The following is a 14523-nucleotide window of genomic DNA, read 5'->3' on the forward strand; positions in this document are numbered from 1 at the left end:
TTGCGATATACGATAGTTCAAATGGTAAACTCTGAAAAAGCAATGTACAACTAACCCTATAACTAATTAAATTAGTGAAACATGTCAAATTAGAGAATTGTTCAAATGATATAATTTGTAATTCAGGTATCATTAAATTATTGAATAGAAATTGGAAAGACAATGGGTATTAAACTATTAATTGACCTGAGCCTGGACTGCTTCAATCTCCTGACCCACCCATTTTCCACTGCATTTGGATCCTTCTGATCATATCATTCACCTCATTGTTTGTGTCTGTCATCAACAATTGGATAAACAAACATATATGTGAGTATTTGGAAGCAAGTTCATTATAACTGTTATAAAAACACACCGTACACAAGTAATGAAAAGGACAATTGAGTTGAGGCACAATTTGTGTCCAAAACAATCAGTACATTTTATTGAAAAAATGTTTCCCCCACGTACATCCATGGAAAACCTCATAGTGTACATTTTGTCCAATATTTTTATGTAAAACCACATATGGACATAATTTACAATGGAATAAATATTATGATCCCTAATATGGACAAAGGGAGACTACATGTTGTATAACTCATATTTTGTGAGAAGTAACACATGGCCTCAAATTTCTTTCTTGGGTATCAACCATATGGTTGTTCTCTTGTGTTGCGGATGTAACATTGCAGTGCAATTTAGTCTACGAAGCCCTTTGATCCAAGTTCACTCGCAAAGTGTATAATTTGAGAGAAAACCCTGTCTAGCAAATAGGATTAGCCGGCTGCACGACGAGCTGCCCTAGCTTTGGCTACGGATTGCTGGTAAAGTTCTTCATACTGGGATGCTGATGTGTCCCAACTGAAGTCTATATTCATGACCTTTTGCACTAGCTCTTGCCAACCTTCGATGTCATTATTGTAGTGGTTAAATGTGCGATCAAAAGCTCCATTGAATCCCTGAGTGTTTTATTTGAATAAACAATCTTATCAAAATCCCCAAGTAGTTAACCGAAAAGGAAATGAAATTATAAATGATGTTGTTGATGTATCACATAAAGTAGAAAGAGTATTTTCTATAGAGGAAATTATATGTCTAAATAAAAAAAGAAAAAAAAGAGAAAACCGTTTACCTGCTCATCTGGTGTTACAAATGTAAATCCATTTCTTAACTGGATTGGAATCGTATCATCATCAACGTCAAAAACACTGCAAAACAAATAGCTCAAGAGGATCAAATCTCAATAATTTTAACCTTTTAGAAGTCAAAGATGGATTAGCAATCTCACCTGTCATTTAGACCCCCTGTCTTTCTAACAATGGGGATTGCACCATATCTCATGGCTATCATCTGAAATTATATAGGAATCAAATTGTCAAGATTCACTGTTAAAATGCTACTGTACATTAAAAACAATTGACATGCAGTTCACCTGTGTTAAGCCACACGGCTCAAATATAGATGGTATGATGAACATGTCTGATGCCGCATATATCGAGTGTGAAAGAGCCTCATCATACTTTAGAATTAGACGAACATGCTCATGAGTTTCAAATTTCTTTGCAATCTCCTCGAATTCCCTCTATCGTAACATCATGGTGTACAATTAGTAGCAATTAGAAATTTGTTTACTTGCAGGGACAAAAAGTAATATAGATTTTCAACCTTATACGAATGCAGTAGTATTCAAATAATCAGATACAAAAGTGAGAAAGATAAGAAACAAGATCCCCGTCATACTATAAGATGAGAAACTTACATGAATATTTGGCACAGGGCTCGAACCAAGCAATACAAATTGCCCTCCTAGTTCCAATGCCCGATATATCCCGTGCCTGATCAGATGCACACCCTTCTGTGGCACCAATCTTGTTATACATCCAACCTGTCAGATGATATATATTAATGTATCTATATTTCTATGAACTGATAGAAAAACAGAGATCACAAATTAAAGCTGTACACACGGGCATCAACATTGAAAAAGACGAGACAGAAACGAATTGATCAGGACCTTGAAAGGTCACGTTGACCAAAGTTGACTTCTAAATATAAATATCTTGAATATAAATTTTTTCAAACATAAATATTATAAATAATAAATGATTTACATATAAGACAATGTGATGTTAGTTTAAATAATATATAGGTTATTGTAACGTTTTCTGTAACTATAGTGTATTTATTTAAATGATACCATGAAAGTCGGTGTTTTTACCGGCTGACTTGGGATTCTCGTTCACACTAAAACAAGGACAGGATAAAAGTCAGACTTTTGACCGACGTTGACCTGACTTTTGAACGTTGCCCGAGTTGGGATGGGCTAGCCACCAAGCCGCTGCAACGACCGCGGCAACGGCCGCTGCAACCACCGTTGCAACCATGCACGGAATTCAAGAAGAAAAGAGAGTTACCAATGGCCGGCTACCATCTGCAATTGAAAGCCCAAGATGTCTTCTTAAAGCCTTTTTATTCTCAGCTTTCCCTTCAAGATCGTTGGCATTATACTGGTATCTAAGATAGTTGTCAGTAGCAGGATTCCAAGAATCAGTATCAATTCCATTCAAAATCCCCACAAACTTTTGAGCATGAGCATTTAGGGTTGCATGAAGCCCTTGTCCTCCCTGTATAATAAAAGAAAATATGCTTAGCGTTTCTTTAAGATTTTTTTTTCACTAAAATGTGATACGAAGGAAGACATATTTCATGACATTATTCAATGAAACATCGATACCTGTGGCGTTCGCACCTCCTGTGCGTAGGTTGGTGATACTGTTGTGACTATGTTAGAGAACACTATTGCACCCTAAAATATGAGATTAACATGCTAATAAGTACACATATATACAAGATAAAGTTCACGCTGAAATATAAGTGATAAATAAAACAGTGCAAACCTTAACAGGATTGATTCTGTCATTTGATGAGTGGTCCTGCATTCTATCTGGTCTGTTAAGGTGGTGAATGTCAAGACCACAAGATGCTATTTCTGCAACAGGTGCAGTACCTTGATACTCGAAATTATGACAAGTGAAACATATTCGAGCTGAATTTAGTCCTTTGGGTGCATATATATCCCAATAGAGGGGTGCCTGAGTAACAAGCAAATATCATCATTCTGAAACTATAGATAGAACTAGAAAAACTATAAAACAAGACGTGATCCACATACAACAAAAGCTGTCTGCCAATCATGACAGTGGATGATGTCTGGTTTTTTTCCAGCTTGATGTATCAGCTCAAGTGCTGCCCTGCTAAAGAACGAAAAGCGCTTCAAATCATCATGTTCCCCGTAGGTTTTCCCTCTCCAGAAAAAATTAGCAGGATGAAGAGGCTCGATAAAATAAACAGGAAGCCCTAAAAATGAAAAATGAAAATACAATCAGATGCTATGTCATCCTACACAATAATGCGTATATAAATACCAAAGAGCCAATGGCTTGGCGGTATCGAGGTCACCCTTACAACCTTGAGGTTGAGGGTTCGAGTCCTGCTTAGGACATTTCGTGGTGTATATACTCGTGTTAGTACTAGGTGGGTGGGTGGGTGGGTTTGCCTTAAAAAAAAAAAAATAATAATAATAATGCGTATATAAATCTTTAAAGAAAAAACTTCCAACCTTCAACAGTACCAACCCATATTTTATTTTTGAACAACTGACCATCAAAATATGACTCCACCATTAAATCCAAGACCTGTAAAAAAAGGAAGTCACATGAGAAATCTTTAAAAAATATTTCTATTTATCATTTTTTTTTTTAAAAAAGAGTGAAAAAGCGTACCCTCAAATCTTGAATACATTCATACTGCATGCAATCATATTTCGGAAGAACTATTTCCACGAGATGCCCTTTCTTCTGTAGTGCTTTACTAAGAGCAGACAACACATCCCCTAGACCACCAACCTAGAGTATACAAATAACGATTAGGCAACATTCAGGATTTGAAATAGTTACCAAGTATAAAATGGAAGTTGATTTTAATGATATATCCAGGTATGTTGCTAATGAAAACAATGATCACTGCATTAGATACAGAAAAAATGAAAGTTACAAAAAAAAACTGTATATGTGGGCTGACTGACTCAGAAAATAAAGCACAGAGCAAACGAATAATAGAGAAGTTGCTAAAGAATGAGATATCCACAGAATGAAACAGAGGATAAACACGTATGGAACAAATTATGCTCGGTAATATAGGTCACCTAACCGCAGTGAGCTAAGCTGGAAGCAAAAGCAGGACATCCGAAACCCAATTCTTCATAAAAACTGGGCATAATAAACCAACCGCAATTGTTAAAAATCTACAAATTTCCTCATTTCAATTTTCTATTTTGGCCATCCAAAGGCCTTGTCAGACATTGTGATCACTCAAATTTAATAACTTTGAGAAAATATGAGAATAAGGTTTGCTGGTATTAGAGTATTTATAATCAACCATAATAGATAGGTATTACAATAGCACAATATTTATAGAGCTACGGCTTACACATAGGTACCCAAGGATTAATATATTAGAACTGACTATAACTAGTCTAGTAGTGGGGCTTGAGATACGTAATATTGGTCTATAATTACGTTCAGCTAAACTTTATTGATAATAATAATTTTCATCATTCAGTGACATGGTAAGAATATGTCAATGGAATATATATAGATCAATTTCACTTTAACAGATCTCTTATACGTCATATCCTTATGTTCTTATCTTTTGTGGTTAACTTTGATTTCCTTCAGTATGAAAAAAAAAACTGCACCCGCAAAACTTACTCAAAACGACAACCTCGTATCAGATGGAAGTAGAGATAGTGATCCAGAAAATGTGGATGACATCTCAGCTATTAATACAAGTCTATCTGATATATTATAGCAATTTACCACCATTTTTAAGATAGGAATTTTAAACACCAACTAAACTATAAAGCCACAACAATTAATATGTGATGGTTGTAATCTAGGTATCGCTATTAGATATACGTTTCCATTAATTTCCAGCTTCTTAAAACTAAAGACAAACACATCAAAGATGAAATTTAGTAAGAAGGTTTACCTTGGCAACTGGTGCCATCTCAGCAGCAATATGAATGACATGTAATCCTGGACTACAATGAACAAAAAACATTGGTTTATACAGTAGCATGTCGAAAAATGAATCGCTGCATATTAATATACGTACCCAGACGATGAAGATATCAGTTTGCGAAACGCTGCAATAACTTCACGTTCACTTTTATCCTTGCATTCGATATAAGCATCATGAATATGTACATCCTTCTTCCATGTCATTTCTCTTAGCAATTTAGCCTCGTCATCATGAATTTTCTTTTCAAGAAACCAAGCATCAATCATCAACAACAAACGACTCCAAAAATCCCAGGGCATATCAACATGTTTTCCTGATACTTTTTTCTTACTTTCTTCTTTCAATTTATCTAATGTATCTTGAAATTCTGTTACTGAGTCTTGATACATCTGTACATAAGAATGTATCTCCGCATCAGACTTTTCAAGTCTTTCATCAAGAAGTTTTATTTTCTGTTGCATTAGCTCATTATACTGTTGCAACTTTTCGGATGATAACTTGTAAACGCTAGCATCTTCAAGAGATTTTTCCAGCTTTTCAACCTTCTTCCGCAGCTCCTGGTTTTGTTGTAATACCAAAAGAGCTTGATCTGCTTGACTAGTTGACTTATCAAGTAATCCTTGCAAATGTTCTACCTTATCCCACAGGGTCTCACATTCCGATCTTAGAGTTGAAAGTTGTACATCATCCTGGGAAAGATTAAGCTTATACTCCAACTCCTTTAGTGAAGACTCTAAAACTGTGCGTTCTTTTTCCAATATCTCAACACGTTCATCTGTTCTCTTAATTTCACTAAGTTGCTCCTTAAGTGTCATTATGTCATCTTTCAAGGACATGTTCTCATTCCTTAACGCACTTAGCTCCTCGCTTAGAGCACGGGTTTGTCGATCAGGAGACCGGAGAACAATATCCTGAGTTTCATTCTTGTTAGTCATTTCTGTTTGAAGTTTCTCTAAATGATGTTGTAATAGCTCCACATGTATCTTATCTTGTGCAGCAACTCTGATTCGTGCATCAGTTTCAGCCAGTCTCACCTCTAAATTGTTTATTTCCCTTTGTAAGTCCTCTTTCTCACTAACAATTTTCTCTAAATCTTCGATTGCATGGATGCGAGCTTGGTTTAAAATATGAATATCTAGAAAACAAATAAGGGTGTAAAATAAATATTATTACATGTGTTGCTAACCGCAAGGTGTTGGCATATTGGTGACTTCCCTCTCTTGAGGTCAAGGGTTCAACTCCCATGAGTTGCAAAAATAATTCCCCTGTGTTTACCCACCCATTTCATGGGCCTCGGAGGTTTCGAACATCTATGCGTCCGAGCCTCGCCCGAGGGGTTTTACCACACGCGATGTCCGTATGGATTCGACGTAGGTGTGTCCTCCTAAGGGGCGGTAGGAATGTAATGGTTCGTACAAGAAAATGATCGGGTGGGTGGGTTCCGACATCACGTTCAGACCCCGTCAGTGACTCCTAACCACCGTTAAAAAAACATGTGTTGCTTGTAATGAAGTCACTGGAAAAACATCTCATTTCACTACCAAATAAAGCGGGTAATTTTTAAAAATCTATCAAACTAAGGTCTGATTGTGAACTCCATCCGTCCCAAAATAAGTGTCCACCTTACTATCTATCCCAAATGAATTGTTTAATTGCAGAAATAACTATTAAATATCATTAAACTCGCCATTTTGCCTTCATTTATTACTCTCAATCATTTCTTTCTTAAATAAATTAAGTCAAATTCATCTTGAATCAAGCAAAAGATCCTATGAGACATAAATGGGACGGAGGGAGTATTAACTTATTGTTTACTGCTATTGTGTGTATTTTAGGTAACTTTTAATCACGTGTCATTTATATAAGTGACGCGTGGCACCCTTACAAGTTGTCACGTTATTAAACTACATACAATAGCAATAACGTTAAAGTTCATTAGACAAAACGGAAGCCCGAATAGTTGATACAGGCTTAGAATGTCATACCACAGTTTGATACATTTTGACGCATTTAAGCCATAAAATTTACACTCAAAGGGAAAATGATTTACTTTTTTCTGCATTCCGTATCATCCCTATTACATCTTGAAGACTAATAGATGAAAGCTTGTCCACTTTATCTGCACGAACAGACTGTTAAGATAACAGAATTAGATAAATAACAATAGTAGCGCTATTTTCTCAGGCAAACGGATCCAATACATCAGAAACACGCGTAAAAATTTAAGAAAATAAGCTTTTGTTTTGCGGAAGTTTTATAATTGATGTGAAATTAGTACATACATAAGGATTATAATCATGGCACACAAAGTGTATACCTGAAAATACAATGCGAAGCAACACCAAAAATTAGGTTTGAAGATGACATAGTAGAAGATAGCTACATTAAGCCAAAGTCAGGGTAGAGAATGAAAATTTTGAGAGGAGATGAGAGTGACATTATACTATATTCCGTTTTGTTACAGTGATTACTTAAAGAACTCAGTGTTTTGATCAGACAACTTGAAAACATAAATAAAAAGAGATCATCTAGAGATCTACAGATAACTTCCCAAATAAGGGAGACTCAAAGAAAAGAGATACTGGACAAAAATACTCCACTTAACTTCAAGCTATATGGATGGGGGGAAATGGTGAGTAAACGTCACAAACAATTAAAAGAATTCAATACAATCATGTTTCACTTTGAGAAGCTGAAAATAGCTAGGAAACAGAAGTAACACAATACCTATGTTAAAACCATCATATATGAGTAATCTTGAGGCATACCGGGTTCAGTGTAATGCTTGTATTCCCATCTTCAAAACGTTGAATTGCTACAATATCACCAGATGTAGAATGTTCAGAATAGGCTGAGGTGTCGTCCTCATTTTCTGAATCAGTGTGTCTACTGCCATCTGATACAAGGTTATCATTTTGGGGAAGTTTTTCAGGCACGAGTTTCTTAGCATTTGGCCTCCTAGGCTGTGGTTCGCTGCAACAATTTGAACATATTAAAAAAAAAAAAAAAAAAAAAAAAAAGATATATGAAGGGCACACAAGCGAGTAGGCAAGAAATATAATATGAATATATAAAATAAAAAAAAACCATATGTAGAACCTAGATGCAATTCACATAGAAACGGAAAGTTCACATAGATTAATATTTTAAACCTCACTAGGTTCTACATATGGTTTTTTTTTATTTTATATATTCATATTATATTTCTTGCCTACTCGCTTGTGTGCCCTTCATATATCTTTTTTTTTTTTTTTTTTTTTTCGTGGGACTTTACGTATATATAATATATCTATACTTATTGTAGCTTTTTCACATGCTTTGTTGCTCTATATGGTTACATGTTTGTATTACATTATATAACATTTAATTTATACGTACTTACATATCACATGTTTTTATGTTAACATAGTTTACTTATTTGTCTATGCCTACATAGTATACCATCTATTTTATACTGCATACTTTACCTAAATGCTTCTTACCAACATGTTTACGTATACTTATTGTACTTACATGACTTGTTATAATTACTTATTTGACACTCACATTTTTTACTTATATGCTATATTACATTATATTGTTATATGCTTTATTTACCTATAATATCGTATTGGAGTATACTTTATTCATGGTGAAGTTTTTTTTTATCAATTTTTTTTTTTTTTTTTTTTTTTTACATATCGGTTTTCATGGTTCTTTCTGGTCGGAGGTCCCTAGGAAGCAGCCTCTCTGCTCTACAGAATAGGGAGGGACGACTTCCTCTACCTGGGGACCGATAGGTATCCTAGGTGGAGGAATGACTTCCCTTTTACTTTAGGGTAGAGGAAAGGACTGTTTACATCTAACCTCCCCCATACTCCACTTCAGTGGAATTGGGTATTGTTGTTGTTGTTGTTGTATAATATAATTGACTGATCACTTGTCTAACTAATAGCCAATTCTGCTAAACTAACAAAACCACTAAATTTGAGTCTTAAATTGAGCAATCAAGACCTAGAGCAGTAACTCACAGATAAAACTATAACCAATAACTTTTGAAAGCTGATACCCTGACAAATTTGGATATTGGATGTAATTATTCCTTTTTTGTGTTATGATTGATGCCCTTGCATTAAATTAGGCACTACCTGAACTGTTTTCGGACCGTTAATTTTTAAGTTATTAGGATCAACATAGTATGATGCCATTTTCCTTTATCATAAAAACAATTTCCGAAACAGTTCTTATTTCTATTTCTATTTCTATTTCTATTTCTATATATATATATATATATATATATATATATATATATATATATATACATACTGAAACACAAACAGACAAACAGACAAACAGACTTTGGTCGTTTGATAAGTCTGAAACGACAACAAAAACAAATTACAAAACACCCCTCTAAATTATGTTCAAAGTGCAAAATCTTTAGGGGTAAAAAATGTAAATAAAATATTTTATTAAAAAAACTTGAACAAACTCCACCAAAATTTTTAATGTGCCGTATCTTCCCGCTCGCCAAGAGTTACATTTCTCCGACACCACCGTTTAACTCGAAATAATTTCACGAACGCAGCGCAACTAACTACACGCGAAACAGACACATTCTAAAAAAGGTTAAACATTTCGGGCTATCTGTCGTACATATGCATACACGTATGATAAACAACCCAAACTAACTATATCATATCGATGGTTCCGTCCGCCTTTTTTACGCAATTTTCCCGGCGTCAAAAAAGCGCCCGTCATTATGTATACTAGGTACTACTCACGTATATCCAAACACACCAGCAACAACGCGTTTTTAATTCAGTAAATACATAACGCTACGTTAAATATGAATATGCAATCCGAAAGATTCCGTCGCATCGCACGGGCCGATTTATCTCTAGTTCCAACTAAAATTATTTCATTAAGATAATCCAATATTTCGATTTAGATGGAAGCCATAATCTCACTGCTTTCATCAAAGTTTTTTAGTGACAATAACATTTTTAAGCACATTTATAACGTAAATCAATTAAATCAGATAATTTTCAATTCCTCAAATGAAGTGTGATCTTACTCATTAAGCTACACACATCAAGCACAATGCAAGGTCTAAACACTAAAACATGATGTAAATTACATGTATTAGACAATATTAAAGAAATTATATACTCAAATTACAAATGCATCTTAAATTGAGATTAAGATAAGAATACCTAGAGTTACGTTGGCGTATTTTGCAAGACACCGTAAGTAATCGAGGACGACGCAAAGAGTAAAATCTCAGATTGAAATGATTAGAGTCATATACAGTGGAACAGCTCCATTGATGGCATAAAAAGCTCGTCGACAGCTTCACCGCCATCGAAGCACAAAAAATTCTCCAGAACTCTGTCTTTAGAAGACGACGGAAAACGGAAAGTGTGATTTTATCTATTTCAGTTGGTTTAAAGAGGTCTTGGAAAGTAATTATCTGGTGTGTGAGGGTGTAGGTATTGTTTTGGGACGTTGGTGATCGGACGGTAGCGAAATGATGGTGGTTTTGTGAGATGGGAAGATAAATAGATGATGTAAAGAGATCTAATCGGACGGTTGAGAAAGGAAGGTGTAGGATGATGGGATTAATGTGGAGCGTACAGTGTTTAGAGTTTTGCTTTTGGTACGTATCTTACAATGAAGCCTCTCGGATCTCAAGAATACCAGCGGGGTGGTTACTGCCACGTAGGCATAAAGATTTAAGGTTCTAACTGGAACGTGAGGATGGCGTAAATACAAGTCCATTACTTCAACTTTCCAATTTATTATTATTCTCAACCTATTGTAAATAAGTTAATTGTTCATGACTTCATGTTACATTTAAAAAAAATAAAAAATTATACAAATATTACACAATACTTTGTGCATGTTAATAGTAATTTGAAAGGTGGATACATACGTTAAGAAAAATCAATCCGAGTTATTGGATTAAACCATACATATTAGAAAAATCAATTTGTGTTTGGATTAAAAAATACACATTCGTCTTAATCAGATGTGATCTTACTCTAGTCACAACTGATTTGTGATTACGTAGTAAACCACACAGTTGATTATATATGTCAATCATTAGTGGCGGAACTTCAATACTTTTGTTAGAGTAGCAGCAATTCCGCAAACAATGTCAATTTTAAAATTCATTTAACATCAAAATTACTCTTCGTAAACTCACTGTGAGAAACCTCATCGACAATTTGAAATACGAATATATAGATCAAACAACGTTATTATAACACTATAAATTTATTTATGCATGGATTATCATATGTATATACTCTTGATAATTAACTAAAAGTTACCATAAAAGAAAATTATTATTAGCCTAATTTATGATTTTAGTATTATATTAAAAAGTTTTTATTACTCCGTAGATTGCAAGACATAAGATGTGGTGATATGGAACTATGAAACTATGAAATTTGAAAAAGTTGCATCTGACAGATATTATAAGGGTAGGTTGCTATGGTGAAAATGAATAGATAAAGCCTTGAGATTGGCTGTCAAGGGAGGCAACTAAGATAGCACACATAAACATTACCCTTAAAACCGAACTATTTACATTACTACCCAAATATTTAGGAGGGCGGTAGCCCTCTTTTGCCTCCATATAGTTCCGCCCGTTAGTCGGATGATGCATTGCGATATCCTCATATTTGAACGCTTATGACTCAGGACAGAAAGAGAGACTTTTTTTATGGGGAGCAATCTTGAAAAACCAAAGACACCCAAGACAAGTTTTAAGGTGTGGACATGATTAATACATGGAAAGGGAATACCTTAATATTCGAAAATAATTGAAGGTGTTTGAAGTTATAATCTCCACCAACTTGCAAGTTTCCTTCAAAGCGGCAAAAGGAACAACTGAAAGACGCGATCCAAATTGGATCCTTTAGCATTACACAATGTACAGAGAGATACAAGCATACCTAATATCCCATTTAGCAAAATTAGGAAAAGCAGGTATATAATTTTTAGTTGCTCTATAATTTTAAGGAACCCGAGACATCCATTCATGGTGTTCCCAACAACTTAAATCAATCAACATGCAATTCTGAATCAACTAATTAAGTATGGCTATTCAAGAGTAGCACATACGTTTACAGAGGTAATTACGACTAAATTTAATATCTTATTTGGTAATACGAATACGAAACCGTAACATGAACAAAGCCAACAAAAAGGTTGTAAATTGGGCAAGTTAGCATGTCACGGATCAAATGTGGTGATCAAATGAGCAAGTTATCCAGAATCTCCCAATTACATCATTTTTGTCAAATGTTGTACTTATACATATTATTAAGCTAAACAAGATTGTAGATCTACACTGTAAAATAATATAATATCTAATTCATTACTAAAAAAATTAAGATGTAAGAGCGCTCATATGATGGCTAATTTCCAGTCAAATTCCAAGTGACTACAGTCGACTGAATCTTTCACTTTCTTCAGTGCTGCATCTCTATGCTGCAACAAATGAAGCCCTCCCTCTTCCGATTTCTTTTTACGTGACATTTTACTTGATATATATTTCCATCTATACTCGAACTTGCATGCTGCAACACAATAAACAATGGATTTTACACATATGTATATGTAAGTACGTGTGTATCTTTATATTTTGTACAAAACTAAACAAGATATGGACAACAAACATTATAATTGAATGATGCTAATTCAAAATCACACGGTAGACCATCGAAGCTTGACTTGAGTGGTATGTGGGTGGGATCCAACTTGGGATACTGCCAACCTAGGTTCGATTCTCACTCCAAGCATGGAGTTTTCAACCTTTGATGGTACTGCCAACATCAATGCGATTTGGGAAGGTCTCTGGGTTTTTTTTTCCTAGCCTTCGATGTTACTGCCAATATTGTCGCGATTTGGGTTTCATACTAACGCGTGTTGGGTGACAAATGAGAGCATTCAATGTCGATATCGCCGTTAAAAAAAAAAAAAAAAAAAAAAATTCACACGGTAGGGTGTCTGTTTAAAGTGGTAAGCAATATCATAGACACACACACACACATACACATCAGACATATGCACTCATCTACATATTGGACTACTGATGATACAATTGTCAATAAAGATCTACATTCTTACCTTCACTTTTATTTTCAAAACCTTGAATAATACATGCACAGATCCATGGCCTGCCAGCCTGTGACGCTTTAGCGCCACCCTTTAGTTCACCATTATGTTGTCTTAAACTGCAATAGAAGGTCAGCGAAAATGGATAATATTAGAAATGAATCCCACACATTACAATCTCTAATTACTGCAATGTTCGATTTTACTCATAAAAGGTAAATGAAAAGATATCCAAATTTCTAATTGTTAATAAAAATTAAACTTTTACTCCTTTTTTGAAATGATCAAAAATCAAAACTGATGAAACCTAAATGTGATGCAAAATAGGATTTTGTCCAAATTGTACAGCTTTTTAAATTAAACTATATATAATAATTAACTTACATAATTAATCAAACAAATTTAAAATTAACATACCGACGAGAGAAATTGTTGGTGACGCCGACGTAAGTTTTGATCGGGGGATTGGTAGAAAGAATGAGGTATACAGACCAATTGTTAATCAGATTTTGTGATTGAGATTCAAAGGAGACCACCGAGGGTGATGGAATTGACTTTGACTTTGACTTTGTTGGTGATGAAATAGCCGGAGATTTTCGAAATTGGGAATTATGAGGTTTGAGTGATCGGAATGTGGTCGAAATTAACCTCGTCATTCACCTCTTTCAGACCTACAACAAATTCAATGCTTTAAACATGTGCGATAGAAACACAATAGTTTTCAGAGATCTGTGCCTGTGACCGAACAAGATGATTTTCTCGTGGTGGTGGAGAAAATCGAGATGAACAAAGCTAGTAATTGAAATTGGATTTTTTTTTCTTTTTTTTCTTTTTCAAATGGCTTTCTTTCTTGAAAAAATCGGGTGTATAAGTAGGCGTGATCCAAAAAGTTTAGCTGACGGTACCAAAGGAGTTTTAATCAGTTGATTGCGGATGTTTGAGCAATGTGGACAGTTAAGGTGGTTTATTTCCGATATTAATAGATTTTTAGAGAACTTTTCATCGAAAGTTTGCTCGCGTAGTTGGAGTGTGCTTGCGTGTTCCATATTTGATTGGCATTATAAAAGAGGGTTTTGACAACGTTGAAATGGAGATCGGTGTTCTAGTATTGTTCAAACTTCAAGTGAGAGATTGTTGGGCTTAGACTGCGTTTGATAAAATGAATGGCTTAACACCGAGTGGTTCATATTCTGAATGATTCCAAGTCTCTGAATAACCTTGGTTCTGAATAAAAAATAAGCTTTTCGATAATCATTTTGAATGAACCATAACAATTGAGTAAAATTACCTTATCAACGTGTTAGATAAATAAAAAAATAATTATACGTGTTTGTTAAGTGTTCTGTATATGAT

The 14523-nt window shown here is 34.6% G+C and overlaps 2 protein-coding genes across 5 annotated transcripts; both read right to left on the bottom strand.

Moving 5' to 3' along the window:
• Positions 1-389: 389 nt before the first annotated feature.
• LOC139872419 (probable starch synthase 4, chloroplastic/amyloplastic) lies at positions 390-10446 on the bottom strand. Of its 4 annotated transcripts, XM_071860296.1 has the most exons (16): positions 10260-10446; positions 7833-8037; positions 7115-7196; positions 5158-6199; positions 5032-5083; positions 3765-3887; positions 3602-3677; positions 3155-3339; positions 2880-3074; positions 2717-2788; positions 2397-2606; positions 1742-1867; positions 1415-1564; positions 1271-1332; positions 1115-1190; positions 390-941 (listed from the first exon to the last, which is right to left on the bottom strand). In XM_071860296.1, the coding sequence occupies exons 1-16, from the start codon at positions 10406-10408 to the stop codon at positions 759-761; spliced, it is 2988 nt and encodes a 995-aa protein (XP_071716397.1). In that variant the 5' UTR covers positions 10409-10446; the 3' UTR covers positions 390-758. The 4 variants fall into 4 exon arrangements, with proteins under 4 accessions (XP_071716397.1, XP_071716416.1, XP_071716403.1 ...); XM_071860315.1 differs by lacking the exon at positions 10260-10446 and having other exon boundaries at positions 7115-7183; positions 7792-7928; XM_071860302.1 differs by lacking the exon at positions 10260-10446 and having other exon boundaries at positions 7792-7926.
• A 1774-nt stretch (positions 10447-12220) lies between these two features.
• Positions 12221-14124, bottom strand: LOC139872447 (uncharacterized). The gene is made up of 3 exons (XM_071860327.1): positions 13588-14124; positions 13183-13289; positions 12221-12632 (listed from the first exon to the last, which is right to left on the bottom strand). The coding sequence occupies exons 1-3, from the start codon at positions 13824-13826 to the stop codon at positions 12460-12462; spliced, it is 519 nt and encodes a 172-aa protein (XP_071716428.1). The 5' UTR covers positions 13827-14124; the 3' UTR covers positions 12221-12459.
• Positions 14125-14523: the final 399 nt, after the last annotated feature.

The sequence above is a fragment of the Rutidosis leptorrhynchoides genome, chromosome 1 (genome assembly GCF_046630445.1).
Source record: "Rutidosis leptorrhynchoides isolate AG116_Rl617_1_P2 chromosome 1, CSIRO_AGI_Rlap_v1, whole genome shotgun sequence".
NCBI classification, from domain to species: domain Eukaryota; kingdom Viridiplantae; phylum Streptophyta; class Magnoliopsida; order Asterales; family Asteraceae; genus Rutidosis; species Rutidosis leptorrhynchoides.

What these genes read in the sequence shown, in the direction of transcription:
- LOC139872419 (XM_071860296.1), bottom strand. Translation starts at nt 10,408, where the DNA reads ATGGCGGTGAAGCTGTCGACGAGCTTTTTATGCCATCAATGGAGCTGT. An exon ending in CAAGCATTACACTGAACCCG is followed by an intron (nt 7,197 to 7,832) that starts GTATGCCTCAAG and finishes TTATCTTAACAG; the next exon opens with TCTGTTCGTGCAGATAAAGT. An exon ending in CAGATGGTAGCCGGCCATTG is followed by an intron (nt 1,868 to 2,396) that starts GTAACTCTCTTT and finishes ATCATCTGACAG; the next exon opens with GTTGGATGTATAACAAGATT.
- LOC139872447 (XM_071860327.1), bottom strand. Translation starts at nt 13,826, where the DNA reads ATGACGAGGTTAATTTCGACCACATTCCGATCACTCAAACCTCATAAT. An exon ending in ACCAACAATTTCTCTCGTCG is followed by an intron (nt 13,290 to 13,587) that starts GTATGTTAATTT and finishes CTTCTATTGCAG; the next exon opens with TTTAAGACAACATAATGGTG. An exon ending in TTTTGAAAATAAAAGTGAAG is followed by an intron (nt 12,633 to 13,182) that starts GTAAGAATGTAG and finishes ATTGTGTTGCAG; the next exon opens with CATGCAAGTTCGAGTATAGA.